Source organism: Anser anser (genome assembly GCF_964211835.1).
Source record: "Anser anser genome assembly, chromosome: 8".
NCBI classification, from domain to species: domain Eukaryota; kingdom Metazoa; phylum Chordata; class Aves; order Anseriformes; family Anatidae; genus Anser; species Anser anser.
In genome coordinates this window covers 23,735,009-23,762,225 of record NC_139728.1, presented here as the reverse complement: position 1 = coordinate 23,762,225, position 27,217 = coordinate 23,735,009, and the positions used below count along the sequence as shown (strand labels likewise).

The 27,217-nt window shown below is 41.9% G+C and overlaps 1 protein-coding gene across 5 annotated transcripts in view; it reads left to right on the top strand.

Annotated features, from left to right (window-relative positions):
- The window catches only part of TRABD2B (TraB domain containing 2B), a 286,541-nt gene that overhangs the window by 232,786 nt on the left and 26,538 nt on the right, over positions 1 to 27,217 (top strand). For 3 of the 5 annotated variants that reach the window (XM_083845611.1, XM_083845610.1, XM_083845612.1), the window contains exon 5: positions 5,421 to 5,511. In XM_083845611.1, the coding sequence (XP_083701737.1) occupies positions 5,421 to 5,511 (91 nt within the window). The other 2 variants (XM_083845613.1, XM_083845615.1) reach the window with 2 other exon arrangements.

Here is a 27,217-nt window from a genome sequence, read left to right as displayed (position 1 = left end):
AGACTGGAGGAAACCTTCAGCTGCATCTAGATCCAAGTTGAAAAAGCAGGATGTGTGTGCAAATCTACCTTTTGCTCCTTGTCAAGGAGTGCTTGAGATAATGATTTGAAGCAATCCTTGTCTCTAGAGTAAAGTTTCAGAAAAGTGGTTTAGGAAGACAGAAACAAACCTCTAGCAGTAATACCATGTCTAAACCATGAGAAAAAGAAGAGTGAAAGACCCACTAGTTATTAGAGGATAATATTCATTAGAAAAGAATGACTTAATGCAAGGATAGAAGCACCTATCGTGTTGGATGCAGAGTGGAGAGGAAATTAAAGTTTGGAAGGTCTGCTTACAAAACTGGTTCTCCATCATGGATGTGGGACATCTGCAATGTCAGGAAATAGTAATGTGGTTCCCCAGTAAATTCATGTCATTGTCCAGTGACCATTGGTTCGGAGTCAAATGCTGTATGGCAAACCCAGAAAAAATTCCCTGCCTGAACTGTTTGCTGCAGCTCCTTACCGCAGCCTCCTCTTGACGTGTTCATCACTCAGCCTCCAAGAATATTCAGTTGGACCATTGCAGAATAAGAGAAACAGCATACTTCTAGAGGCAACACGCAAAGGAACAAGTAAATATTTGCCCCAGTTGTGAATGTGCAGCTTCTGGCATTTGCATTTTGCCCGCACTAATTCTTGTGAAGTCTAACTGCCATAAACACTCCGGTGGTGCCAAGAGCCTTGAAAATCAGCGTTAAGAGAGAAAGAGGAATAGAGACTGCTGCCTCCTGATTGCAAAGCAGCCTGAGGTCTAAATGGCAACAAAACGTTATACATAACGTCTGATTCACTGTGTGGAGAATGTAAAGAATTGAGACCTCCCGACACAGTTTACATTGGCCCTTTTTATGACTAATTGTGCAGAAAATAGCTCTGCTTGTAGTGTGCATGGAAACAGTTCAGGTTTCTGCTGTGTGTCAGTTAATGGGCTAGCAAGGCTTTTTCAGCACGACTTCAAAGGCTCTGGCAATGGAGGTCCTTTGTGAGGGAATTATCTCCTGCTCCTTTGTACCCCTTTATCCTTCTAAGCTATGGAACAAAGAATCACAAAACGAAGAGACGGAGTAATTTGTAGTAGATCTCTAAACCTAGATAAAATACATAACATTTGCTTAGAAACATTTTTCCTGCTTCTGCCATCAAAACAAATTTGTATTTTTATGTGTAGGAACACCCAAGTTCATTTAACTTCTGAGGGATGCAATCTTATGCTTGGATATGCTATTGATGGGGTCACCAAGATGTCTATGATGGTAAAGGAGAGCTTTAGTTTCTATGGTCAATTAGAAAATGCATAGTTGTGACCGTTAGAGTTGGCTGAGAAGTGTATTTTTCTCCCCACACCCCTTTTGCCCAGCTTATTTCACTAAAAAAGGAAGAAAACGTACCTTTTCAGAAGCACATATACATGTATTAAGGAAATCATGCATGTGGGGTTTTTTTGTTTTTGTTTTTGGTTTGTTTTTTTTTTACCTCTTCATAAAAAACAAAGTTGCTTATTCTTTCTTTCTTCCAGTGAAAAATGAAACCTTGGGGAGATAAGAAAACACGTTACATGCATCAGCTTTGTGTAGTTCAAAACACGGTTCTTAATTAAAAAGAAAAAACAGGGATGGAAGATGGCTGATTAATGTTAGCAGCCATGCTGTATAACATGTTCTTCCAGTGTTTCCAGTCTTAGATCCTCTGTCTGAGAAAAACAAGGCACAAGAGACGGGACAAAAATCTTGTCCTCATCAAATTTAACCTAGAAACTCCCACTGCGTGCAGTGAGCCGCTCTAGCCAGTCCTCTGCATTTCTGTTCAAACTCTGAAATGTCTATTCAGCATTGGGCCTTGTCCTCACGTAAATCTCAGGAGTATTTCCTTATCCTTAGAGGGCAGAAGGACTGCATTGACACCTTTCCTGATAAGCTGGAGCTGGTAACTGAGAGAAAATTTAAAGTGTGTGTGTATATATATATATATATATATATACACACACACACACAGACTGCAACCAGTTAACTAGATATTTTGTTCAAGCATTTTACTTAAGAGTTCATTGAACGCTTGAGCAGTTTGCCTGGTATCATCGTGAATTTCCTAAGCACAAACGTGCAACGGATTGATGTCACAATATTGAATTTTATTTGCAGGATTTATTTATTTATTTATTTATTTATTAAACTTAAACTGTTAGGAGAGGCTGTACTCAGGTACAGAGTTCCACTTCAAGTCCCTATCTAGAAAATCTTTTCTGTCTGCTATCTCTTCTCCTCTCCTACTTCCATACTTGCATGGAATTCCCAAGGTAGTTGGTGTTCTGACCTCTTGGATCCAGTTTTCATCAGCTGTCATGGTAAATTTGGTTAATACTGCAGGAATATTTTATCCAGGTTTAGACTGAAGAGGAAATAGTGATGCAGAAGTAAGAGCATTCCTCTGTGTCTTTAAGTTATCCGATCTACCTCTGGATGCACAAACTTTTCAATAGTTTTACTTGTTTGTGTGTGGTGAGATTTTTGCCTTTTGGAATGAAATTTCCTGGCCAGGCAGAGAAACCTTTTAAAGTTTTCAGCAGAAGCATATATATGTGCACACGTACATATACACATATGAAGTACAGTGTGTGTGTGCATGTATGTATACATAAAATCCGCTGATGATGTAAAAAAAAAAAAAAGTATGGCAATTATTACATATTTGTTTGCACATGTTGGCAGCCAGAGTCAGGGACTTGATGTTTGTCCCTGACCTAATCCATGCTGAACTCACATCTTACCGCACTTTCCTTTCTGGTCCATCTTGTTTCAGCAATGAGCTGCGTTTGAAACTGGTGGCTGCTATATCAAGATAAGTCTTGTTGAACAGGTGTCTACATAATAAATATTGTTATCATGAGCTGTTCCAGTTCTGGAGCATTTAGGGGCTTTGTTGCTGACATATGGCCAAAAGCAAAAATCTGTGCGCATCCAGAACCAGAGTGAAAAACGTGCTGGGCAGTCCATGTTTTCCTCTACCGTCGTGCACAGCAGGTCCCTAGGCCAAGAGGGTTATCAGCTTTCGTCATGGCCTCAACAGAGAAGGCAGGAAAGGAAGGCCAGGAGATATCACCTTTTGGTCCTCATCCATTGCTTGGAAGGGATTCACAGGCTTTGCTCAGGAGCTGACATTCCTGACGGGCCTGCCATTTTGTGGATGAGGAATCAGACCTATAGCAAGTTACTTTTTTCTGGACTTAAAGCAGTTAAAATTGGATTCTTTTGTACTGTTATAATGTCAAAGATTTGCTGGACCCAGGACAGTTTTTTCCATTAAGAAATCTCTTGGCATTTAGGACTGGTTCAGGGAAAGTAGAGCTCTACTACAGTGAGCATGGACACAGAAACATCTCTGACCTTGACACTTTTGACTTTGATTCCTCAATGTCACTTTGCCAGTGACAGAATCGGGGCCATTGTTTGCTTTGGCCACTGCATAAAAAAACAGGATATGATCAAATCCAGTTAATCACTCACAAATGTCTCGTTTCTCAAATCTCTGAGGGTATGTAACACGTTTTTGGGACTGCTCTCTACTCCTTTGGCTTTTGTTATAAGTAAGTTAGGAGAAAATCAAATTTTGAGTTTTCTTAAAAGGAAGTGGAGGAATCCTGGAACACGTTAGGGCTCTGCAAATGTACGTTTAATCGTTTAAAGAAACGTCTTTTGGCCAAAAGCTCTTACCACTGCTTGCAAGTTGCACTAAAAGCCATACAACTACATCATTCTCACAACTGATGCGAATTAGCGCCCTTGTTGGCAGTGTAAGCAGAAAGACGCAGGCTTAAGGAATACTGGAGACTGAATTACTCTCAAATTCATAGCGACTTTATGCAGTATGGGTGAAGTATCCTAGGGCTGACTGCTCACAGTTGCATAAGCTCCTTACATAGTGGCATAGAATGGGGAGAGTCTTGGGCATGTCCCACCTGCCTTGTTTTTTTTTCTGTGAAAAATATTTGATTCTGTAGTGGAGATGGGCAGTTTGGCATCTCCTACAGGCACGTACTCTGTGCTCAAGACAAACACTCTCTCTCTAAGCAGCAAGCTTGAAGCAAACCAGAGGAGCGCACTTTTGCATGCTGTAGAACTCACTGCTGCAAGATGTCATGGGGCAAAAAGTAGACAGAGACAGAGGCCTGAGCACATTCATGGTGAATTGCTCTATTCAGAGCTGGCAGCGAGACGTGATGACCTGGGTGTAAATAGGGGTCACCCAGCCATGCAGAGAGAGAAGCTAAAGGACATAATGGGGGAGGATTGTTCTATCCTTTCCCGCTCTCTTTCATTTATATATTTATATATATTTAACGTTTACCGTGGGCCACAGTTGGAGACAGGTTAGTGGGCTACGTGGACTTCAGTGTAACCTGTTAGTGGAGTTCTTGCGTTCTTACTTTGTACCTCGAACCCATCCTGAAAACAATGTGGAATTCTGACAATAAGTTGAAAGCTTTGGAGGGATTACATTGCCTTATTGAGTCTGTACCCAAAGCCCTTTGAGGATTCCCATTGACTCCAGCAGGATTTGGTTCAGACCTCAAGTGTATAGGATTCCCTTAACTAAACTCTTTCAAGGCCCATACATGCTGCAATACTTACTGGGCTCTTTGTTACTTCTGTGAATAGGAATGCGACCTTTACACTTCTAGCAAAGTGCACTGGTTTACAGGACTAAATCTTCACATTTGGGAAAAGATAAGGATAAGGTTACTATCTCAGCTCCTCCCAGCCCTGCCGTGCAGGTGGCTGAGCGGTTGATGAAGCAATTTCTGAATCGCAGCCATTTTAGGTGGATGAGCACTGAGTGCAGCAGCTTCAGAGCTTCTTCATAAGCAGACGTCCATGAATGATGATGGGCAGGGTGGATATCTGGGGCTGTAAGTTGTTCCAGTCCATGAGTCAATGCCCAAGTAATATTCTTTTCACCACTGTAGGGTCATTTGGATATCCACGTTAGAAGGACCTTTAGTCCATGCGCATAGTAAAAATTTCCATGATAGCAATTTGCAGATTCCTGGAAAATCAAGTGCTATTAAAAAAGAATACATTAAGGTTTTGGTTTATACACCCAGTCCCTTGGTCATGTGAGGGTTGGGAGGGGTAAATAAGACAGAAGATCGTATCAGGCTGTATGCTGTCTGTTCCCCTGCTCATTGCCAAAGGCTGCAGTGGGCTCAGTGGTGAATAGTTGAGGTAACTCCAACAAATTGCATAACATGCCTTTCTTGCTTTTGGAGCTAGCCTAGCTTCTGGTAAGCTTACCTCCCAAACCTGTTGTTGCAAAAGGAGAAAGTCAAATGAGTGAGAGGAGCAGTTTAATTGACAGTGCTATTTTCTACCTGTATTTTAGGTCACTTCCTGGGTAACAACACTGTGATTGATGTACTGAGACAAGCAGGATTTGAAGTGGAGCACACCCCTCCTGGACAACCAATTGGAAAGTAAGCAGCTGCCTGCAGATTATTAATCACTTTCTTTCCTTTTCTTTTTTTCTCTCCCTTTTTCTGTGACTAAGCAAGATTATTGCATTAGTACAGGAGGTGGATGAGGGGGTGAGGTACCTTCCTTTCCCATGCAAGTTCCAGACAAAAAGTGCATTGTAAAGTATCTGTGGCATGAGTTTGGAAACACAGGGAGCTTCGGTGGCTGTTTTTCTTCACTTGTGAACTTTATTCATATCACAGCTGCTTAAAACTACTAGATCAGAGACACCACAATTCCTTCCTGTTTTCCAGAAAAATTGTTCTGGTCATTTTCCTCTATAGTTGTTTTGAAATTTTGTCTCCATGGGGTTTTGGTTGCCTCTCCATCGCAGAGCAGTAAAGTGCCACCAACTTCATTCTTCAGGCCTCTCTGTAAGGCTGCTCTTCTTCAGGTGGGATTTCAATTTTGCCTGAAGGACCAGATGCGATGTAGCAGATGCATCTTACACACTCTGGAAAGTGTGCTGGGTAGGTAAAAAATAATTGGATATTCCCCAAGCATCTCCATCCATCTGATCAAGTGTAAAGCAGGCAAGAAAGATTGATTACTATGCTCTGGGCAATCTTTGTTAGTATAAGCTAAAATATGTCATGAAATTGTCTTCAAGCAGTGAAACAGATTTTCTTCTTCCCCTAGACTTCTCTTTCTTGGCAATTTAGATGAGGTCTCTTTCTGCTCGAGGTCTAGGAATATCTTAGAAAATAAAACTGGAAGGGATGGCGAGATACCATTTAAGTTTGCAAAGTTAACCTTTCCCTTGCATTCTGCAGAATTGGCTGAGATTGCTCCATTATAGAGTTGTTATCCTCCTTAAGAGAAAGTCTTAGCAGCATGCTCCTGTCCCTGGTGGGGCAGACATGACATGGTCCAAATATGAGATGAGTTTCAGTATGGAGGATTAATTGTGGGGCTAGGAGACCACATCTGAAAAAGCTATATTTCATATACTTGGAAAATCTGTCTGATTCACCCTTGTTTGTGAAATACTCACAATGATTCACACAGAATACAATATGGCTCAAGTGTACATAAGTGTCTTTGACAGAGCATTTATCCTAAATGCTTCTTGGAATATGTTGAGCCATTAAAGTCCAGTCTTAAGTAACAATGGGGGGAGGAGAGGAAGAAAAAAACATCATATACAGTGCAGCACATATATTCAGAGGAGGTTTAAGAAGCACTTGTGACAGCGAGAAACATCAAAGTAACACAGGGAAGAGCAGTAAATTCTGTAACTGACTGAAGCTGGAAATTTTGGCTAAAATTAACCAAAATGCCTGTGTCTAAAAATACAGCACGACAGAAAGCCCAAACAAGCATTACCAAAACAGCTGAGTTTTGCAGTTCCTGCAGGAATATAGTTCCTACATCTCTGACAGAGAAACTTTCCTTTCAGAGAAGCAGGCACTTTCCATAGAAATTTTCATTTAGTTGAAACTATCATCTTCCCATGGAAAGTATTTCAACTGGAAATTGTGAAACTATTAATTTATTGGCTGTTAGCAAATCTTTGAGAGGAGAGAAAGATACAGTAGCGTGAGAGAGATCCAGGAACAATCTTAGCTCTTTATGGTGTTGGGTTATGTCTTTATTAAGTCACCACAGGCTTGAAGTAACACGGTGGGGCAGGAAATGTGAAACAATGCTACTACTTAATGTTGACCTACTGGCAATGTGGGGTACCTCCATGTATGCATTCCCCAACCTTGGCAGCAGCATCTCGTGTTCATGACGTCTTCCCTAAAATTGTCAGTCCCTGGGGAAAACGTACTTGAAGGCAAGAGGACTTGGGCTGCTGCCTAGAATAATGCATATGCCCTCAACTGAATTATCCTACAGATGGTAGCTTCTGTATCCGGATACAGAGCAGAGCATTTGGCAGGTTGGTCCCTTTGTCTGGACTAGGGCCCTAATTCTGGTGGTGGCTGTCCTGAACAGTGAACAAACAAAACTTATATTGATGCATATTGTATATATCAACATATATACAGTATTGATGTGCATGTGTTGGGTATGTTGATGTGCATGTGTACTGAACTGAGTTGAGAGAGGGCATATGGCTGTATTCCATAAAGATTAGATGCTCTGTTGATGAACCTGTATGTGTCCCTATGGTCTGATGACCCATGCAGATCGGTCCATCTTACATGAGAATACAAAAAGAAAAATAAATGGCATGGTAAAGAAATACAGGGTTGTTACTAAATTGCATGGTGCAGAAACAGTAGAAGATTATAGAAAGTTCAAATAAATAGAATTTATATGTCAGGGAAACATCTTGCTGCTTTTAATTAAAAAAGACTCCCAGACTAGCATGTCAGGACTGTGTTTTCACTGTCCTACAGCTGGGGCTGCATCCATCAGAAGTGCTTGGAGCTCCCCTTTAGAACAGAGGAGTTTGCTGCAAACCATGCTGTAGCAGATGCATCTTAGAGTAGCCTGCATTTAATGTTTTCTGGGTGAGATGCAAAAGAGTCTAATCAAGCACAGTAATGACAAAATTTGACAGCATATTCTGAAAGCATGACCAGTTAATTGGTATGATGCTGGTCTTATGTTGTTATTAAGAGTCTTATGGAACCTTGCATCTTTGTCTGTGCTTCTGGTTTTTTGTTTTGTTTTGTTTTTTCTTTTTCTCCTCCTTCCTTTCTAAAAAATGAAATAAAAACATTTGAAAATAGCTAGAAAGGCCCACAAGAGGAACTGTTTTGTAGTAGTGGCTATGCTAAGCATGTGTACACATACAGTAAACAAGTAGAAGCTCAAAAAAAAATGGAGCTGCTTACAAGAAGTTGTTTTATGGATCATAGAGATGCAGGTGTTTTCATCTTCATTCTTGTACAATCATACATGAAAGAGGAAGTCTTTCTCTCCTCTGCTTAAACCCAAAGGGATGGTTCTGCTTTAATTCCAAGTAAGTTGTTTAAGGGAGTCAGGCCCACTTCATTGCGTTCTGGCACTGACAATTGAAAAATTGGATAGTGTGCAGGGAAAATCAGCTGGACTCCAATGGAGAGAATTGGGGGAGTGTGGACAGCACATGGAAAAAAATGCAAGGATTGGAAAAAAATGAAACAGCTGTATGGTTATGTTTTGGCCAAGGGAATTCAAAACAGGATTTTTGTGCACAGATTGTGCCCGGAAAGGCCAAGAGGAACGATTTGAGCTGGCACACAGGACCTTTTGGAGGTAGATCATATTGAAACTAAGGGTGGTTTTGGCTGAATATTTTGGCTGACAGTTAAGTTGCAGGACAATCTTTCTCAGGTTAAGTCAGAAGCCTAGCTACTTGCAACGATGAAAGTAACTACATCCTGGTTACAAGCAGTACTGTCTTGGGGAAAATAAATAAATTATTCTTGTAGATCACAGAATCACGGAATGTTAGGGATTGGAAGAGACCTTGAAAGCTCATTCAGCCCAATCCCCCTGCCGGCCCCCTCCCTCCGTCCGACAGCGACAGGACAGGGGCTCCACCGTCCTCTGGGGGCATCCCCCCAGTGCCCTTCTCTCTGGCACACCAGGGGGTTACTCCACCAGGCAATCTCCTGCTCACACGCGCTAGTGCCCCTCAGTCTGTCCTCCTCCTCCCTGAGCTCAGCCACCATTTGAGCAGCCCTTCCCCCTGAGCACAGGCGGTCTCCCTGCTGCCCTCCCCCGGCAGCGGCAAGCTCAGGCGCTCCCTGCAGCCAGAGGCCTGAACAGCCGCGTCCCTGGTGGGCAGGGACTGGGTCGCCACAGTCTTTTTGTCTTTTTTTCTGTTTTTCTCGGCGGAGGGCCCGGGTGCAGGCGCCGTGGCCCTGGCAACGCCCAGTCCCTGTCAGCTTCTCTCGCGGCCCGCTCACGCCGCTGCCCTGGGCCACCCCTGAGGAGGCCAAGCCCGAGATCCCCCTGAACTCGTGGACGGGCACCGAGGCGGCTGGCCTCGACTGCTGAGGATAGATCTCTGTTCCTAGAATAGTATTATTGTTGTTGGGATTGAAACGATTAGTAGTTTGAACTTCATTGTTCAATAATAATGAAGCAATGTTACCATAAATAGGTGGGGTAGTCTGGAATTGTGTTTAATCTCTAACACCTTTTTCAGAAAGGACAAAATACATTTTAGAAGGAACTACTGCTATTCCTGTGTATCAGAAAAGCATTGAGAAGAGTTAAACAGGACAAAGACAAAAGCTGTAAATGCCTTCAGTTACGTACAGTTTGGGTAAAGCCAGGATATTCTTGGCTTTCTGCATCTAAGATGCTAAGCACAGGTTGTTAGATGGCTCCTCTTTGAGACAACCAAAGCGATTGCTTTGGGTCTTATTTTTCTGTTGTCTAGTGACAACCACAGATTTGATCCAAGCTCTTCCTTTCTTAAGGTGCTGGAGAAAAAGTGAGGCCTTAGCAGTCTAGAAGAGAGAGCTAAGACGTGGAGGGTTTTGGTGGCTCCAGAATCAATGAACTGGCAAAGAAAAGTTCATGTAAAGTACAGGTAGCTGGTGCAGAGCTATCCAGGAGCTACACTAGCACCTACTGGGTTTCTGAAATCTGCTAGCTCCTGTCGATCTGCCTGGTGGCTCTGTGCTGACTTTTCTGAGCCCCTTCTAAAATCCCACTATCTGACTATTGGAAATACCTTCTTTAAAGCTTCATCCCTTTCTGTAAAGGACTCTGTTGTACTCAGCATGCAGAACAATGCTGTAAACACTTCAGAACTCACCCCCACATTGGCTTCATTTGCTTATTTTGTTGCCTGAGGGAAAGCATCCTGAATCTGTTTGCCCGACAACCTTCAACAGCATTCATATTTTCTTCTTATTCTGTTCGCTGTCTTTGTCGTCCCCAAATAAAGGCATTGGAATATGAACAGCTGAATCAGTATCTCATTGCTTTGCCCTGAGATGAAAAAGGGTAGCTTTTAATAGTGGGGTTTCTGCCAGTTGGCTGTCCCTGCCCCTCTCTTTCTTCAGAGAGCTGAAGGCTGAAGCAGAGGGCTGTCTGCTTGGGGTGGGGAAAGGAGGAGACGGGAGAAAGTTTCCCTTTAGATGGATTCCAGTGAGTCGAGCACATAAAGGGCCACAGCTGCTTCACATTTAATTGGAAACAGCCAAATTGCGAGATCAATTCAGGAAGCACCTGTGTCCAGTGATGACTCTCTATTGTTACTGAGTTCTCAGAATCAGCTCTGACCTTCTGCCATGCGCCAAGCCTTGACATACTGCACACAGTTTTCTAGGCCAGAAAAACACACGGCGGTGCTCATTTCCATCAGACTGCTCTTTCAGATATTATGCTCAATGCTGCCTTCTTTCAGAATGGGAGAATTCAGGACAGGCTTTTATTTCTGGCCATCTGAGAGTTTATTGCAAACTCTCAGAGCTCTGCTGTAGAAATTAATTAGCCTTCCTCCTTATGGTTGAACTTCCTGGCCCAGTCGAAGCAACATGTCTTTGCTATTGTAGCTTCCTTTCCTTTTTCTGAAGCAAAGCGCTTGCTTGTTCTCCTTTTTTCACAGCATTCTACAGGTGTGACCCTGGCTCCCCAGCATCAGCATTGTCTCATGATGGAAGTGTCTTTCCTCTACTGTAAATGTTTTCTTGTTCCCCATGGGATGAAAGCACACCTGATCCACACAGCAGTGCAGCCTTTTCACTCCATCGGGATCCATGGCCTTCAAAAGGTGGTGTGCAGAGCTGGATGGAAAATTTTTGATGTAACTTGCCCCGTAACTCCTACTTAGTAAAAACGCCAGTTCAGCAGACATCAAAGCCCTCAGGCGTCTTCCAGCAGTTGCCATGTTTGTTGGGATACCCAAGTGTCTTGTTTGGGGTGCCAGCATGGCAGGGTTCCTCCACTCTCATTCTTCCTGGACCACTTAGCTGTTAATGTTTGGGATACCCTTAGGAGAACATTAAAGTTGTGAAATAAGTAAAGTTTTATTTCTAAAAGAAAGAAGAAAAAATTGTGAGAGCTGTGGCACTTTCATTGGGAACAACTGAATTAATTAAGGAAAAAAAAAAAGACCTGAGGAGATATTAGGCCATTCTGGATCTTGTCTCTTCTGAGACTGGGAAAAATGCACACTTTTTATTTCTGTGGGTGGAATAATCTGCCCCTTGGGATGCTGCAATTCTTCTTAATCTTATTGTAAACCTCTGGATCTTTCACTTGATCTGAGCCTGAAGATCATACTCCCTTCACAAGCTTCCTTGCCCTCAGAAGAAAAGCAAACCCATTATTTAGGGTTTTCTTTGACAGCATAATTTGCAGTAAGTGGTGTATAGGGATTAAATGGGGTTCATCTGCATGCATTGGCAAATTTATTGCCTCATCTAACATTGGAGAATATAACTACTTAATGCTTAAAACATTTAGTCATGAAAATATGCACAGTACATTTTCAAGGGTTTCCCGTGTGCCTTTAGAATATCCTCCTTTGCGATTTAATTTTCTTTGTGTCTATAATTGCCTTACAGCCACAAAGCATAGGGTCTGAGCCAATCAAAGTAACTCGTAGGGGGAAAGAAATTGAAGGAAACCTCCAAGTCATGGTAAAGAAGCAAAGTCAACTTACAAGTTCTCAGCCATAGAAACTTAATTATCCTGTCACTTCCTTCCCATTGTTTAGGGCCAGTGTGTGTGCATGTTCTTTAGGCCATCTTTAAACACTGCCTGCCTTCTGAAAGAGTGGAACTTGCTACAAAAAAATAGTACTTATTTTTACTACTCATCCTGTGAAAGAGCAGGATAATTCACGGTGTTGGTGAAAGAATATGGAAGAGAACTTCTCAGGAATTTTGCTTGACCGTTTTTCCCAGTGGGGCATTCACTTTTCTCTATAATCAGATTTTATCTTTGGAAAATTTCTAGTTTATTTAGAAAAATATTTTCGTATTCTATATGATTGTATTCCTCGGGAACTTGCACACAGAGCCACTGGGGAACCTTGGCCTGGCTCTGTTGGCTCAGAGGGCAGCTTGCTTGTTGAACTGTCATGAAGCCAGCACTATGGTTCCTAGTTTTTCAGCTGCTCTCCAGCCCGTCGGTTTTAGATCTGGTTCTCGTGCTCTATAAACTAATAGTCAACTTAGAAAGCCTTGGAGACTTCAGAAGATCAGAGCTAGTTCTTTATTTCCTAGCCAAATTTTGGAATTCTTGGTTCCAGAGGGAAGTTGATTTTTCATCCTCTTTCTGCATCCAGCCAACTCTGATGCAGATCTGTTCACGCTAACATCGTTAATGTAAGATTAAAGTCCTGGTCCGTAGTTGCTAGAGATAAAGCTGATCCAAACTGTACTGATATCAACATCAAGGCTTCCATATGTGCCAGTAGCTTTAGAGCAGGCATCATTAACATGAGATTATAGCTGATCGTCTCCTGTCTTTGGTTGTGAGGTGCCATGAAAGAAACAGTAGAAAACAGAGAGCTTGCTCACATATTATTATTATTAGAGTCGATGTAAAAAGACTGGCTTTTCTAGAGGAGTGTCCGTGGGTGTCTTAGCTAGCTGAACTTGCTTGCAGTAGACGTCTGGCTAGTTTTAGATGTTTAATCATCTTGTGAGATGAATTCCCCTCCTATTTGGAGGACTTGGGCTCTGTGTTCAAGTGAGACAATGTCATCAGACTCATTTAAGCCTTTGGAAAAATTGCACCATCCTCTCTCCAGCGTTATATTGAAACGGGGAGATTGTGTGAATTTTCTGTTTGTGTATTCAGCCTGCACTTGTCCTGTGGATTGATGGCCTCCGTCCCAAGTGATATCAATCTGGGCTGAAGTGCAGCTGCACTTTGTAACAGCTCAAGGGGCACAAAGGTATCAAGTGGTATTGTGTGGTTTGAAAGATGTCGTTTATCTAAGGAAGTTTGTGGTCTGTTTGCTGTCACTTTGTCTAGGCAGTGCCGACTTCCCTTACCTTCACTATCACGTTGTCAGGCAAAGAGACCTCACACGTTAGGCCAGATAGCTTTTCCTCTTCCAGAGCTGACTTTTCCTTCAGCCAGGAGGTCTGTGGGTTGTGCTGCCATCAATAGAGCTACTTGATTTAGCATAAGTGTAATTACTTGTAATTCTGCTTGAGGGGATCTCTTTCACATGCATGAGTTCCTAAAAATGGAACAGGGCAAGAGAGTAGTCAATGAATTTTTCATTGACACTTTTGCTCAAAATTCCTTCAAGAACACAGTCTTAGGAAAAAAAAAAAAAAGAAAAAAAAAGTTGGGGATACAGTTTTCTGCATAGCAATACAGTGACAAATTAATTTTACATCTTCCATGAGTGTTCAGCTATTTATAGGGACATGCTTCTCAGTCCAAATGGGGTTAGAAGCTCTCCAAAACAAAATTGTGTGACTGGTGACATGGCCAGATGACAACTTGCAGATCTTGTAGCAAGTTTTGAAAGGTACTTACTTTTCTGAATTGCCCCCGCAAGAAGATGGTCATTCTTACATACACATGAAATGAAATCTTCTGCCGTTTCTTGTCTATTTCAATGCAAAATAGGCTTCTTTTTAATGACTCATGATATCTTAGCCAAGCCAAGTGACTTTACTCTGGCCCTGACCCAACTTTGGGTCTGAAATCTCTGTGTATTACTGTAGGAGAACCATGGTGAAGGATCAGACTAAGAACAATGTGTATCAGCTGCTCCTTCTAGTTAAGTGCTAGGAGCAGGAACGCCAAAGAAGTAAGTTCTTACAACATGACTAGTAAATTAAGAATAGTGAATATATGAAGCACTTGTCAGAGTGAATAACTTAAAAGCCAGAACATATTTTCATGTTGTAATCATTGAGTCATTTTTATTAGAAGTCAAAGTAAATTCCCATGTAATCTGTAATGTCGAGTTTAATTCATGCAGTAAATCATACATTGGGACTACTTTACCCAGCTCCAGATCAGATATACTTCAGAGAAGCTTTCAAGTTTTAAAACTCTTCCACAAGCTAAACTGATCTCCAGAACCTTTGGAGGTTCACCGTTCTCTGGAGCTTGTGCTCCATACAAGTGAATGTCATGCCAATATGTTTCCCATTTCCTGGGAATTAAACTGCTGTGTTTGATGACTCAGGACTTCCCAAGAAAGCAACTCAATCACTTTGTCTGAAGCAGCCTCCAGTGTCTCAGAGGACATGTCTCCTCATGTGCATGACAGTGATTCATGATTGCAGAGTAGAGGATCAGCTCTCTTATTTTTTTTTTCCTCCCACAAACTTAATTAATAAAACAAATTTGTATTAATGGGTGTTGAAAGACTTTGGCTTTCCACCTACACTCCCAAATGCTCTACATTCCAGGAAGAATGAAAAATGGACCTGTGAAAAGAAACAGGAGGGAGGAAAAACAGGTCAGATGGAGTATATGCATATAGAGGTAATGGGAGTCAGCTGATACAATGGAAGAACATCCTGCATGAAGACAATTTCCTACAATCATGATTGCTAAAAATACACTGATACGATATTCCAGTTTTAGAATTAATACATGCAAAGATTGGAGTGTCTGATAGGAAATGGATGTTTGGGTCTCAGCCTTGATTTCTTGTTCAGGCTGGTGTTGTGTGGACTGCAGTTGTTGTGCTTGTGTAAAACGGATCCTTTGCCACTGCGACAGACCTCTGAGCCTCCAGTCTGTCAGCAGAAGCAACTGGAGGATTTACACTATTGTGACCACTGTGGACCTGGCAGAGCCCATCTGTCTGCCTCAGCTGTTTTCATCAGCACCAGCAATTAGCCTAAATTTACACCTAGTGCAGCTGTAGCTTCTGTTGACCTCAGTGAGACAACAGTTGCTCCAAACGGGCACCAGTGTTTGTGTAAGGAGTAGCACTGGGATATTTCCCCTTTCTTTGCTGTATGGGAAGTCACACCAGCTCACATCTTTGTGAGTGCCACTCTGCAGGTCACAGTTTGCAGAGCAAATAAGACCTAATTTGGTGCTCTCGTTTGTGGATAGTAGTACAATGAATCCTATCTACTGACTCCCATGAAACACATCAACTCAAGGCAAGATTTTCCAACTAACTTGCAGTAACTCAGCGGCAAAGTCATAGAGTCCAAGTGCTTTTGTATCCAGTGCCCCGTCTGGCCACTAGATTTGAATCTCCCACCATCTGATCCCAGGTTCGCATTTCCAAATTGCTCTTGCAGAAATAAAGGCAGTCACAGAAATACTTCTGTTGAGACACCACATCTCTGTTTATGTTTGAAGGGACGATACAAATCTGGAGTCCCCAGCGATCAAAGTGCGCATTCACAGAGATGAGCCCCATGTTGTGTTTGAAGTGAGTGCAGCACTTTGAAACAAGGATGAAGCAGGAATAAATCAGGATGAAGGATGTGGGGCATTAACTACTTTACATGAAATCCCTGCTGGAAAGACATGGCCAGTGTTCCAGCGTTTTCCTTGGAGAGTGCTCAGAAGTTGCATACCAGCTTATTTGTGGAAAGCCAAACAGTTCCCCTATTGTCCTTGATATGAAACACTTCCCAGATAAACACATCCCCCTTCCATTGAGGAAAAACGATACAGCCTGTCCAGAGCTCTAACACAAGGGACTACACTGGGCTGCCGTTCAGCCTCTGTCATGTTACTGGTTTCTGTTGGCATTGAGCTTTGCTAAAAGCTACAGTTTGTATAAATGCCAGTATCATTAAGAAAAGGCTAAGTTATTGAGTGAGACTGGGATAATCTTCAAGAGCTTAATAACGTTGTGTGCCTGCATCCTTGCGTCTCTGTTCATTATACCCCTGGAATGTAAATCCCAATCCGCACTGGCTAAGCGAGGTTCACATGGATCTCAAATACTTTTGTGGTATTGTCTCCTCCTGATTTCTGAAGGGGAAAGAAAACATTGCTAGCTGACAAACTCACGTGGTTCTCTACAAGGAGAGCAGTAAACCTCTGGTGTTGTAGTGGGTTTAGATTGTAACATTGCCTGCATTTGTGGCATTTTAAATCATTGCACAAGGAATTATTCCCAACATCCATGGAGTCTACACATCAAATTCTAGCACTGGGAAGATCCAGAAATCCCTGTGTGAACGTAGGAGAGAAAAAGATTTCTGAAATCAGCAGTTTTAAGAATCAAGGCTGTCTAATGCTAGGGTAGTACTGATGGTGGTACAGTCCAGGTCTGTAGGTGGCTCTTTCTCTGCCTCTCTCATCCGGGCAGATGCAGATTTGAAGGACCGAGTTGTGCCCTAACCTCTGACCCAGCTTTGGGCACACACAGAGTTTTGCTGTGTACCCCTTTTCTTCCTCTGCAGTACCACTCCATTGCTCCAGGAGCAGCAGTCATTCTGCTCATTGACTGACAGTCAGTGGGTGCAAGAGAGCCACAGGATGGTTTTTTGCAACCACTTTGCCAATGCAAACCTTGCTTTGCATTTGTGGCACAGCAATCATCTTTCTTCTCTCAGAGGCATGTGATTTCTTGCTAATGTTAAATTAATATTTTGCATGTGTATAAACTTTACGTGTTGATCATGCTTTTTGGTCATATATGAAATGGGAAGTGTAACTTCTATTAACATTTACCAGGCACAGAGGTTTTAAATCCCTGAGGCAATTTTTGAAACATCCCCCTCAAGCAGAAAGGGGATATAGAGTTGAAGCAAAGCAGAGTTAACAGAGTTTTTTATAGTTTGTTTGTTTGTTTTACAAATACAGCCATGAATTTAAGTCAGTTTTTATGTATTCAAGCATTTATTGCTGAATGGTTAACAATTCCCACTCAAATCAGTGAAAGAAAGCAAATGACATGCATAGGCATGTTTTAAATGAAGTCATGGAGCAGGACACGTTTTATTTTTTATCAGTGGCTGGAAGGCATGTCCTTTGAGGAGAGACTGAGGATGCTTTGTTTGTCTGGTCTGGAGAAAAGAAGACTGGAAATGACAGACCTGATGAAGGCTAGGTGTCGTATGGGTTTTCTCATCATTGGACTGGTATCTAGGAAAGGGCTGAGCTCACACCTGAGCCTTTTCTCAGAAGTCTTTCTCCTTGCTGCGTATTTTCATACAAATAAGGACATTTAATCTTTTCTGATATCTGTGCTACTTGGGATAATTCTGTTACAACGGGTTGTCGGATAGTTACTGGAGAAGGGAATAGACAGAGGGACAGACAGGCTTACGTGCAGGGTGTCATCATTTGGTTAGGAAACTGAGCTAAAAAGAGCACTGCTTGAGTAGCCTGTGCTTGAGTTCAGAATAAACTTCTCTGTCTCAGAGGGCCCGCTGGGGCAGCCCCAAGTGCTTATTCTCGTTGCAGAGAGATGAGTCAGATGAATCCTTCATTCTGCGGTCGTAATTAAAACATCTTGTGTGGGTAACCTCTCAACAACACGAGGGGACAGTTTTGCAGTCCGGCCCACGCTTATCTGTCCGTAATGCTCACAAGGCTCCCAGCAGCTCAGCGTCCCTTAACCTCTGCTGTATTTCTTCTCACTTATCTTCATGTGGGGTGGGGACTTATTCCCATGGGTGGATGGAAAGCTGGGGCATGACGGGATTTTTAACTCCCTGAGGAAAACTTGACAGCATGGCTAGTTTAGCATTAGTTAAGCTACTAACCGCTAAACCACTGGGCAATCCCTGCCCTGTTGGGGTGTGATGGGCCACGCTCAGGCCTGTCAGGAGAGCTGTAAAACCACTGGCAGCCGTGTGCTGCTCTGAGTAAATACAAGATATATCTTGGCTACTGCAGAATATGACACAGGGGTCATTTGAGTCTCCTTTTCAGTGCCTGAGACTTACCAACACATTCTTGTACAGATGTTTCCTTTGTAGAGCTGCTTCTAGTGAAAGTAGAAGATTTATATGGGGCTTTCCTGTTTCTGGTCTTGGTGTTGGCCGGTGCTTGCTTATCAATCTCACACCTGGGGTATGGAGATACCGCCTATCCAGGACTGATCTGAGCTGCCAGGGCAGACAGCCACAGCAGAAAAAAAAAAAAAAAAAAAAAAGTCAAGGGCTTTCTGTGTTTGATAGCAACATAAATTCAACCCTACTGTGGATAACAGAAACTGGAGTTCCTCTGGGGCCCTTTTATTGAAGGCAACATCCCCAACCTGCGCTGCAAATTCAACACCTAGAGGGGAAGTTAGTCTGAGGCAGGAGGAGTCCTCGCTTATTAAATGGTGAGAGAAAAAATGAAGCCCCTTACAGGTAGAACTAGCAAACAATGACACTCAGTGTGGATTAGGAAGACAGAGGCAGAAGCTGAAGGCAGGCTGCAAGCACAGAAGTGGAACCCTTGTTCCTCCAGACCCTTTGAAAATAAAGTGTATGTCCAGTGCAGGGCCGTGTGGCACAGATGGCCTGATCCCATAAGGCTGGAAGGAGGGGACAGTCTCTACAGACAGATAAGATGGTTCACTTTAATAATATATTAAAAAAAAAAAAAAAAAGCAATCTTAAATTACAAGATTATTCTGAGAATAAAAGAGTGATTTTGAGGTAAAAAGTCCCCTGTTAGCAAAGGAATATTGGCTTTCCTGTAATGTGAGCTGGGTTGCAGCACCTCCTCAAACCAAACCAGGTTTGGTTGTTCTGAAAATGTTCCAGCTTTCCACAGTGATAAGAGGCTAACATGACTGCTAAAACCGAAGCCAAATGCCAGGCATAGTTTTGATGGGTCTCTGACGTCCGTTAGACTTGTTAAAAGTGATATTACATGCTTTTTGTAGCTAGGCAGTGCAACAAATGCTGGTCTGCGATACCCTCTCAGAGAACTGGCACTTAGATAAAACATTTCCAGGCAAACAAACAAATACACACAGACTAAGCAAACACACACGCACATACAATGGTGGGAGGAGGATTCCTAAGTGACATACAGTGCTCTGGGGACAACAAAACAAGTGGTTCTCATTTTCCTGGTGTTTCATTTACTGCCACGTGAGGTTCTCTTCATGGGAGGAGAGCTGGGCTTGATTGCTGGTATTGTGTACGCTCGTGTGTGTGCGTGTGAACAGTTTGTGTAGAAGTTGGGTTTGCTCAAGCTTGTGACAAGAGCCGTTTGTCACATTCACAAAGTGCCCCCAGTGAAGGGGGCCAATCCTCAGCCTAATTATGAGGCCTAATGAGGCCTCAGCCTCAGCCCTGCCAATCCTCAGCCTAATTTACTGCTTTTCACTGACAAATGAAATCTGTAGACTACATGAAGAGCACCTGAGGGTGCTGATAACTGCCTGTCCAAGGAAGACAGCTGGCTGAATTCCTCTGCTGAGGCAGCAGAAAGCCCCTGGTAGCCATGCATGGATGTTCCTTCCCTTTCCTCCGTGGGAAGATGAAGGGCACCAGAACACCCACCACTCTCCTTCCCCCTTTTCAGAAGCTCTGTAGAGGACCTAGGAAGGCTGATGTGACTTTCTGGTTTTATTCCTCATCCTGTATGAATTGTGCTGAGCTCTGAATACCTTTTCTGAATACATCTCACAGATGTCAGAAAAAAATTTCCCCTTTTTGGCTTTCATTTCCCAATGAAAGCATTCAGCAATGCCTCTCAGGGTCCTCTCCAAGGATGCAAGCAGCATCCTCTCAATATCAGAACTGGTGTTGGAGAGAAATGATGGAGCTCAGGAAAGCCCCTGCCTTGTAATGCTGCTGCAAGGCACCAGCTCGGGTCACGGAGAATTTTCCTCTTCTAAGTAGAGCAAGACCTTGGCCCTCGTGTTAGTAACTAGCTGGTGAGATTTGCCTGAATTCATTAAAAATCAATTTTTCATGTGGCCTCAGATATTTCTAGATATTCGAACTGTATTTTAAGATCTAGTCCCATAGGTTTCAATTAACAACCAAAAAAAATAGAATAAAGAAGCTACTTTTCTTCCCCAAGGCTTCAGCAGCAATATGCATGCTTCATTAACAAAGAATTATAATGAAGAATGGATTTGTCAGGCAGAAATGAGTATTTGATACAAGCAGTTTTATCAGCATGAGCTAATATACAGTGGGAATTCAAGTGAAACCAGGCTAATATATAGAGACCTTTTGTGAAATCTGTTAACGTTAGATTTGATAAAACAGCGTTAGACGTTAAAGCAAGTGGAGTTTGGAGGAAGAACTCTTCTGCCTTCATTATATTTCAAGGGCTCTGTCCATTACCGTGCAGTAAAAATGCCCACAGACAGGCTGAAATGTTGTCTGAATAGGATTTCTGACAACTGTTTAGTTCTTTTCTTGGAAACACTCAGGCTTTGTGATAAAAATGATGCAGATGGGCTATAACAATATTTTGGAGAAAGGCAGCCTGGCTCCGTGTTCCTTTTTCTGGCTCAGTAGCCATTAATGGCTAAGCAGATCAGATGTTTTACCACGTCAGCTACAGAGAGGAAAAGTGGATTTGGTGTAACAGAGATGTCGGGTCTCTTACAGGCATGATCTTCTTAGGGCTGTTCGGTTCCACACTTCTGCCTGCTGCTCAGTTTAAGTGGTCTATGTCTCTCCTCTTCTAGAGATAGCAGCTGCTTATGTGCCTGCGTTATCTGTTGTCTTGTAATCTAAGAGTCTGTATTGAACAAGGTACTTAAGGAAGACAATTGCCATGCTTGTACAGATCTGTGATCCACCCAGTATCTCATTCCTGCTAGAGCCCAGCTTCAAAAACATCAGGAGAAAGTGCGGAAAACAACACCAGGCTACACTGAATAGCCGGTCCCTAATATAAGTCTAAAGTCAGCAAAAATGTACTGAGTTAGGCATTTAGTACTGTGCTTGGTTGATGTCTCTGTAGAGAGTTTATTTTTAAGATGTGATGAGAAACATGTATTCCTGCAGATGTTTCCCTCTCCAGGGGATCCAGCAGAGAAGGGAAATCAGTTTCTGAAGGACAAAATCTGGGAGCAGAATTCGATTTGGATAGCAAGCAAGAAAGATACACAGAATGGTTATGTTTTAACAGTAATTCTATCGAGGAATCAAAAGTGTAGTAGCAAGTTTGTTTGTTTGTTTGTTTTTTGTCAATCTTTTGCTTAATATTGAAACCTTGGATGACAAATACTGGGATGGACCAAATTCATCCTTAATTTTTTTATGCTTAAACAGAAGTTCAAGAATGGTTTGGGAATAACAACACACGAGACAAGAGAGTAGTTTTGGCAACTGAGTCAGCAGACCTGCCTTTATGCTTGTCCATACAGCTCAGTGTCCCAAAAGTTGACCTCGACTGGAGAGGAGCAGACAGCCACAGACATCACGAGTGCAACTGACTTAAAATGAAATTAGGAGAGAGGTGAATTTTGGTGACTATTTCTAGTTTGGTTATGGCAGCTGGGGGAGAAAGAAGGATTTTTTCTAGACCTTTCCTTGTTTTCTTGTCTCTGGGGTCTGAGTTCATAACTGTTGAGATAAGTCATTGGTATTTGGTCATCACTGTCTAGTTTCTAAGACTCTGCCCAAACCATAAATAAACCGTAGAACCAGAACTGGCCCCAAACCTAAGCCTGAACCAAAACTATGGAAACATCAGAATTAGACCTGAAAAAACTTAATGTTGCAGATTGGGCTGAACTGGATAAAAATGTTATGCTTTGCAAGACCTATTGAATGATGGAATTTAATTTCCAGCACCTGAAAAATCTGCTGTGTATAATTAATATGACATCACCTCAAACTAACATAGAAAGCTCTGAGATTTTATAAAGAGGAAACAGAGATTATATTGCCCGGTAATAAGTCCACCATTCTTCTTTATTAAAGTAATACACGTGTGCTTATTAAAAAGTTAGGTTAAAAAAGAAAGAGTAATATGTTTGCTCTCATTACTAATGGTTTTCAGGAAAAAAAAAAAGTGTAGAATAAAGCTTGAAAATACTCCAGTTTAATAAGAATGCAAGCCTAAAATGTTGTTTTGTGGGGTAATCACATCACTTTAGATTCATCAGAAAAACTGTGTGTTATTGGAAAAATTGGCCAGAAGTTAGGTTTTCTACTCCAGAGACAGTGCTGACACTCCAGTATTTGTTTCTGTCCAAAATCAGGGAGGAAAAGCAGAAATATTGTAAATTCATTGCAAAGTCAGCATGCAAAAATTCATTAGAAGAAGATTAAACATTGCGGTTAATGTTATGTGACAGGTCTTCCAGTGGTACATGGGCATATAGGAATTGTAATTTGAATGCCAGGCCCTTTCTGTCCTCTGTGAAGTGGACTTCCAGAACAAACCAGATTTCCCAGGGCAGCCATGTAGCTACATGATCCCACATTGAACCAGGATGCTGGAGCAGAAAATAGACTGTCTTGAGCTGTGGGACAGGTTCCTCTCCAAGGAGCTTTGAGTACAACTTCCGTGAGGCAGTGAGGCTCCAAAGGCAGCAATGTTATGAGTGTTCTGCATAAACCACACTACCTAGGTATAAATAGCTTAACAATTAGCTGGCATGGTGATAGCAAGAGTGTGAAGATTTAGGGAGCAAGGTCTGAAGTGAGGCTATGAGCCCTTCTGTGTGCCATAAGGGCAGAGAAGGATCTTATTTACTTATTAACGTGGGAGATAGAAGCAAGACTGGAGAGTCAGCCCATCCTTCCTCTGTGGGCACAGCCCGTCTTCTGAGGCTGGAGCGCACTGCTCATACATCTTAACGCTAAAGAAGCATGAACAAAGGATGGTTTAGTTCAGGAACTGAACCAAAAAAAACTTGAGAAGGGGGAAATGAGTTCACAGCAAAATGAAAAGGAATATTCTGAGGACGTCTTTGAAGGCAGGGGTTGGGTTTTGTCATTTGTATTTATTAGTTGGGTTTTCCTTTTTAATTGAGATCAATTTTTAAACAAAAAAGGACACTTTGTAGCGTTTAAGTCTTTGAAAACAGAGGACTCAAAAAAAAATCAAAAGCTTTGTTCAGAAAGTGCTGAAATGAAACATTTTGACTTTTCTGAAATAAAAGGCCATTTGAAAATGTGGAAATGGCACATTACAAATGTTTTAGCTCTCTCATTTTTTCAGTAAATTCAACCACTCAAATTGCAAAAAAGTTTACATTTCTTCTGTGCCGCAGATCAGCTCCACTTTTAATGAAATGGAATAGGCAAGAAAACTTCTACACACTTCTTTCATTTTATAGTTTCTCAGACTAGGAAGGAAAACATTAAAATCCATGGGAATAGCTTGACCTCACAAGATTTTCACTTTGTTTATGCACAGAGTTGAGTATTTGCATTTATATGTTTATACGGAGGACCAAATTCCCTCTCAGACTAAGGTCACAGTTCTTGAAAAGCAGTGGTTCTTCCCAGACAAATGCTGTGATGTGGATTTTAAGTCCAGAGATACCATCCAAGTTTTGGGTGGACTGTAATCTAATTTAATTACTTAACCTAATTTAACTGATCGTGAGTTGTAGTAGACTGGTGCAAAAATGAAAACAACTTTGTTTCCAAATTCTGTTAAGAAATGGCAATGCTTTAACTGTAGCATACAGGCCTAAGGCACAGCATACTAAATAAAATAACCTCGTTATAATTAAGCCAACCAGAGCTTTTTTTCAGGTGATTGAATAGCCAGGGATTTCACAGGTATTCTGTTTTGCTGTCTCTTGAGCCCAAATTCATCCTCAGCAATTTATGGCACTTGTCTGAATCAGCTCAGATAGATTAGGACTGCATGGTCACTAAAGGAGAGGGGTGGGCGTCTCCAGAGAATCCAGATGCAAATACATAGGATAAATCAGCAGCCTGGGTTTTCACCTTTTTTCCTTTGACTGTAGGGGAAGCATATGGTGATTGATTAAACAATTGGGCTGAACACCTGAAGCAGTATGGGACAAATCTAGTCCTCCGATCTCTTCTTTGGAGTTACTCTCTTTTGCAGTAAGGAATAAATAAATTCACACTTTTGACGTGAAGGAGGTGAACTCCGTGATGGTACATACTGGTGTCACCTGGTAATGTGAGAGACCATGGCTTAGATCTGTACTGTACATCAACAGTGGGAGGCCCTATAAGCTGTGCTGGGGTGAGTTAGGATTTCTGCCTGGTTTTCTGTTCTCCTTTTGTTTGCTGCTGTCCCAAGAGCTATGGAAATCCGAGTTTCATCCTAGCATGGAAAAGAAAGAAATGTCAAGCTTCTTGTGGGACAGGACATTCTGGTGCCCATCTTGTGGTGGGGATGACTGTTCTCTCTGAGAGATGCGTAAGGAAAAAAAAAAAAAAAAAGCAAGAAGCAGATGTCTCTGTGGCCTGTGGCAAGGGGAGGCAAGATGCTTATGAAGGACTGATGAATTCTTGCTTTGACAAAGACTCCCAAATTGAAATTTATGGGAATCCGTCTATAATAAAATGTTCTTAACTTAGTGCCTGGCTACAGTCCTGGTGCATCCCAAGAACGGTGGCATAAGGATAAAGCTGCCACATCACACATTCCGTGCTATCACCACAGCTTGTCTCTCGAAACAAATTCTTTCCTTGTCTGACAGTCTTGAAAACTGAAGCAAGGAGCAAAGGAAAAAGCTCGGCACCGGCGCCTTACTTTCAAAGTGGATGCAAACCATGGCAGTGTGCTGAACGACGCTTTTCCATTTCTCACACCACAAAGACAAGATGCAAATAACAAATTGGCCAACTTGGGTTTTAAGAGATTCTGCACGTATCCAAGTGAACAAAGATGTTACCGCAAAATCACTGAAAAATAGATGAAAGATTTAGTTGTATGGAAGGTAGCAAAGTGCTTAAAAGCGTTGTCTTGGGGAGTAGGTTCCTTGTTGTTACTGACGAGTGGTTGAAGTGAGTTGGCTGTAAGAGGAGGTGCTTCTGTTGGGGTCTCTGAATGGCATCTCCTATCTCATGAGCTAAAGCGAGGGCAAATCTGTGGCCCTGTGGAGGAGGTGTTCCACTTGGGAGATGGACAAAGCCCTCCGAGCAGATGATGTGAGGGCAGGAGGGGTGCTTGCCTGGCAGGCAGGAAGGCACGTCTGCAATCCCAGGTGGCTTGGGGTTGAGGGGAAGTAGGGCCAGAGCAATTGTGAGCATGGGAATTATGAAAAGAAGCTATTACAGGACTTCATGATGCTCATTTTGTTTTTCCGACCAGATCCCCTCTGTAAGCCTGGCAAATCCTGATGATGAGTCAAATTTCTATAATCAGTGCCAACACAGAGACACTGGAGACCACAAGGCAGAAAGAGAAATGCTGAGACAGTCTAATGGAGCGTACAACTGCCTAATCTACTTGCATGTTTTGTTTTGTTCTTTTAATTCTTGAAAAGAATTAGAAAAGGATGGCAAATCCACCAGAAGTGAAACAAAACCACAGGGGTCTTTGTCTGTTGGATTAAGCATTTTCAAGAATGAATAAGAACAAATGTTTTCCTGTTTTCACTATTTTCTGTTCCATAGGATAAAGCAACTTAGGTTGTTTGCTGAGACTCCCTGGTTTTCTTATTTGGACTTCATGATTTCAGGGAGGTTGTTTTGCAGAACTGTGCTTCCCAGGGAAGGAAATTAAGGTCAGAGATGAGAGAAACCCACCTAAGGGCCTGAAATATTTTTAGTTTCTCAAACACCATCCCATGTGGGAATGATACATTTAAAAATGGGTGGAACCTCTGAGCCTGGAGTTGTATCAAGTTATTCATGAAAAATCTCTGAGATCTTTGTATGGACCAAGATATTTGGGTGGTTTCTCACTCCTTCTTGAGAAAAGGCACTGTGGCCTCACAAAGTGAAAACTAGCTCTGCTTTTCTGTGGCTTTAAAAATAGCTATGTATCTTGAAAAGCTGTCTCAGCAGTAGTGAAGGAGTGAAAAAAAAGTATATTATATCCCCATGGTTTCATCCAGTGCAGCTGTGCTAACAGAGTGCAATGAGACTGAGACCAAAGGAAAGGCATGAAATAGTCCATGAAATCATCAGTGAATCTAACGGTAAAGCTTCATGCAGTGAAGAGATCTATTGCCCAGGTATCCTATTGCAAATATTGGGGGGGTGGGAGGGGGTGTCTTTTTTCAGGGGGGGGGAAATCCAGAATAGGAATAAATTCAGGCCCATTTTAAATGTATTAATAAAAATTTTAATTAAATCAGTGGGAAGGTTATCATCTGATAGGAAGTCTACCTTGCTTTGAATTAAAATATCTTTATTCTTACAATGTATTCGGATTAAATGTGCATATTCTGCTGGTTTGAAAATTTTATTTTTACTTTTTGTTAAACGTCTGTAGGATGATGATCGGATTTGGAAACAACTAGCTCTCTAGGTTTTATTAAGTCAATTTCAAAAAACAAATCATTTTTACATGTCTAAAACTTGACGACTGGCTTTTTGTTATTGTCACTGTGTCTGTTTTTTTAGACCATTTTATTTTTCACATGCTGTGTGTGATTTTGTTTTCATTTATTAGGAAGAGTTGTTGAGTCTGCAGATGTTTTTACCAAGGATATTTCACCCCTCTGATTCCCAATATTCTCAAGCTTCAGTGCTTCAACATAGCTTAAAACATATAGATGCAAGCACGCATCAACATATAATCTTCAACAGTCTTTCTTAGGTCTTGGGATAATTATTAGTAGTGCAGGAATAGTGGAACAAATATTGACCAAGTGTAATATGCAGTTGCCACAATGGATATATTCCCTATGCATCGACTCTAAAGAACAAGTGGTTAGTTTATAACCCTCTTTGGGTTACAACATTTTAACATTTCTTCAATGTTTATTTATTCTCTTCCCAAAGAATG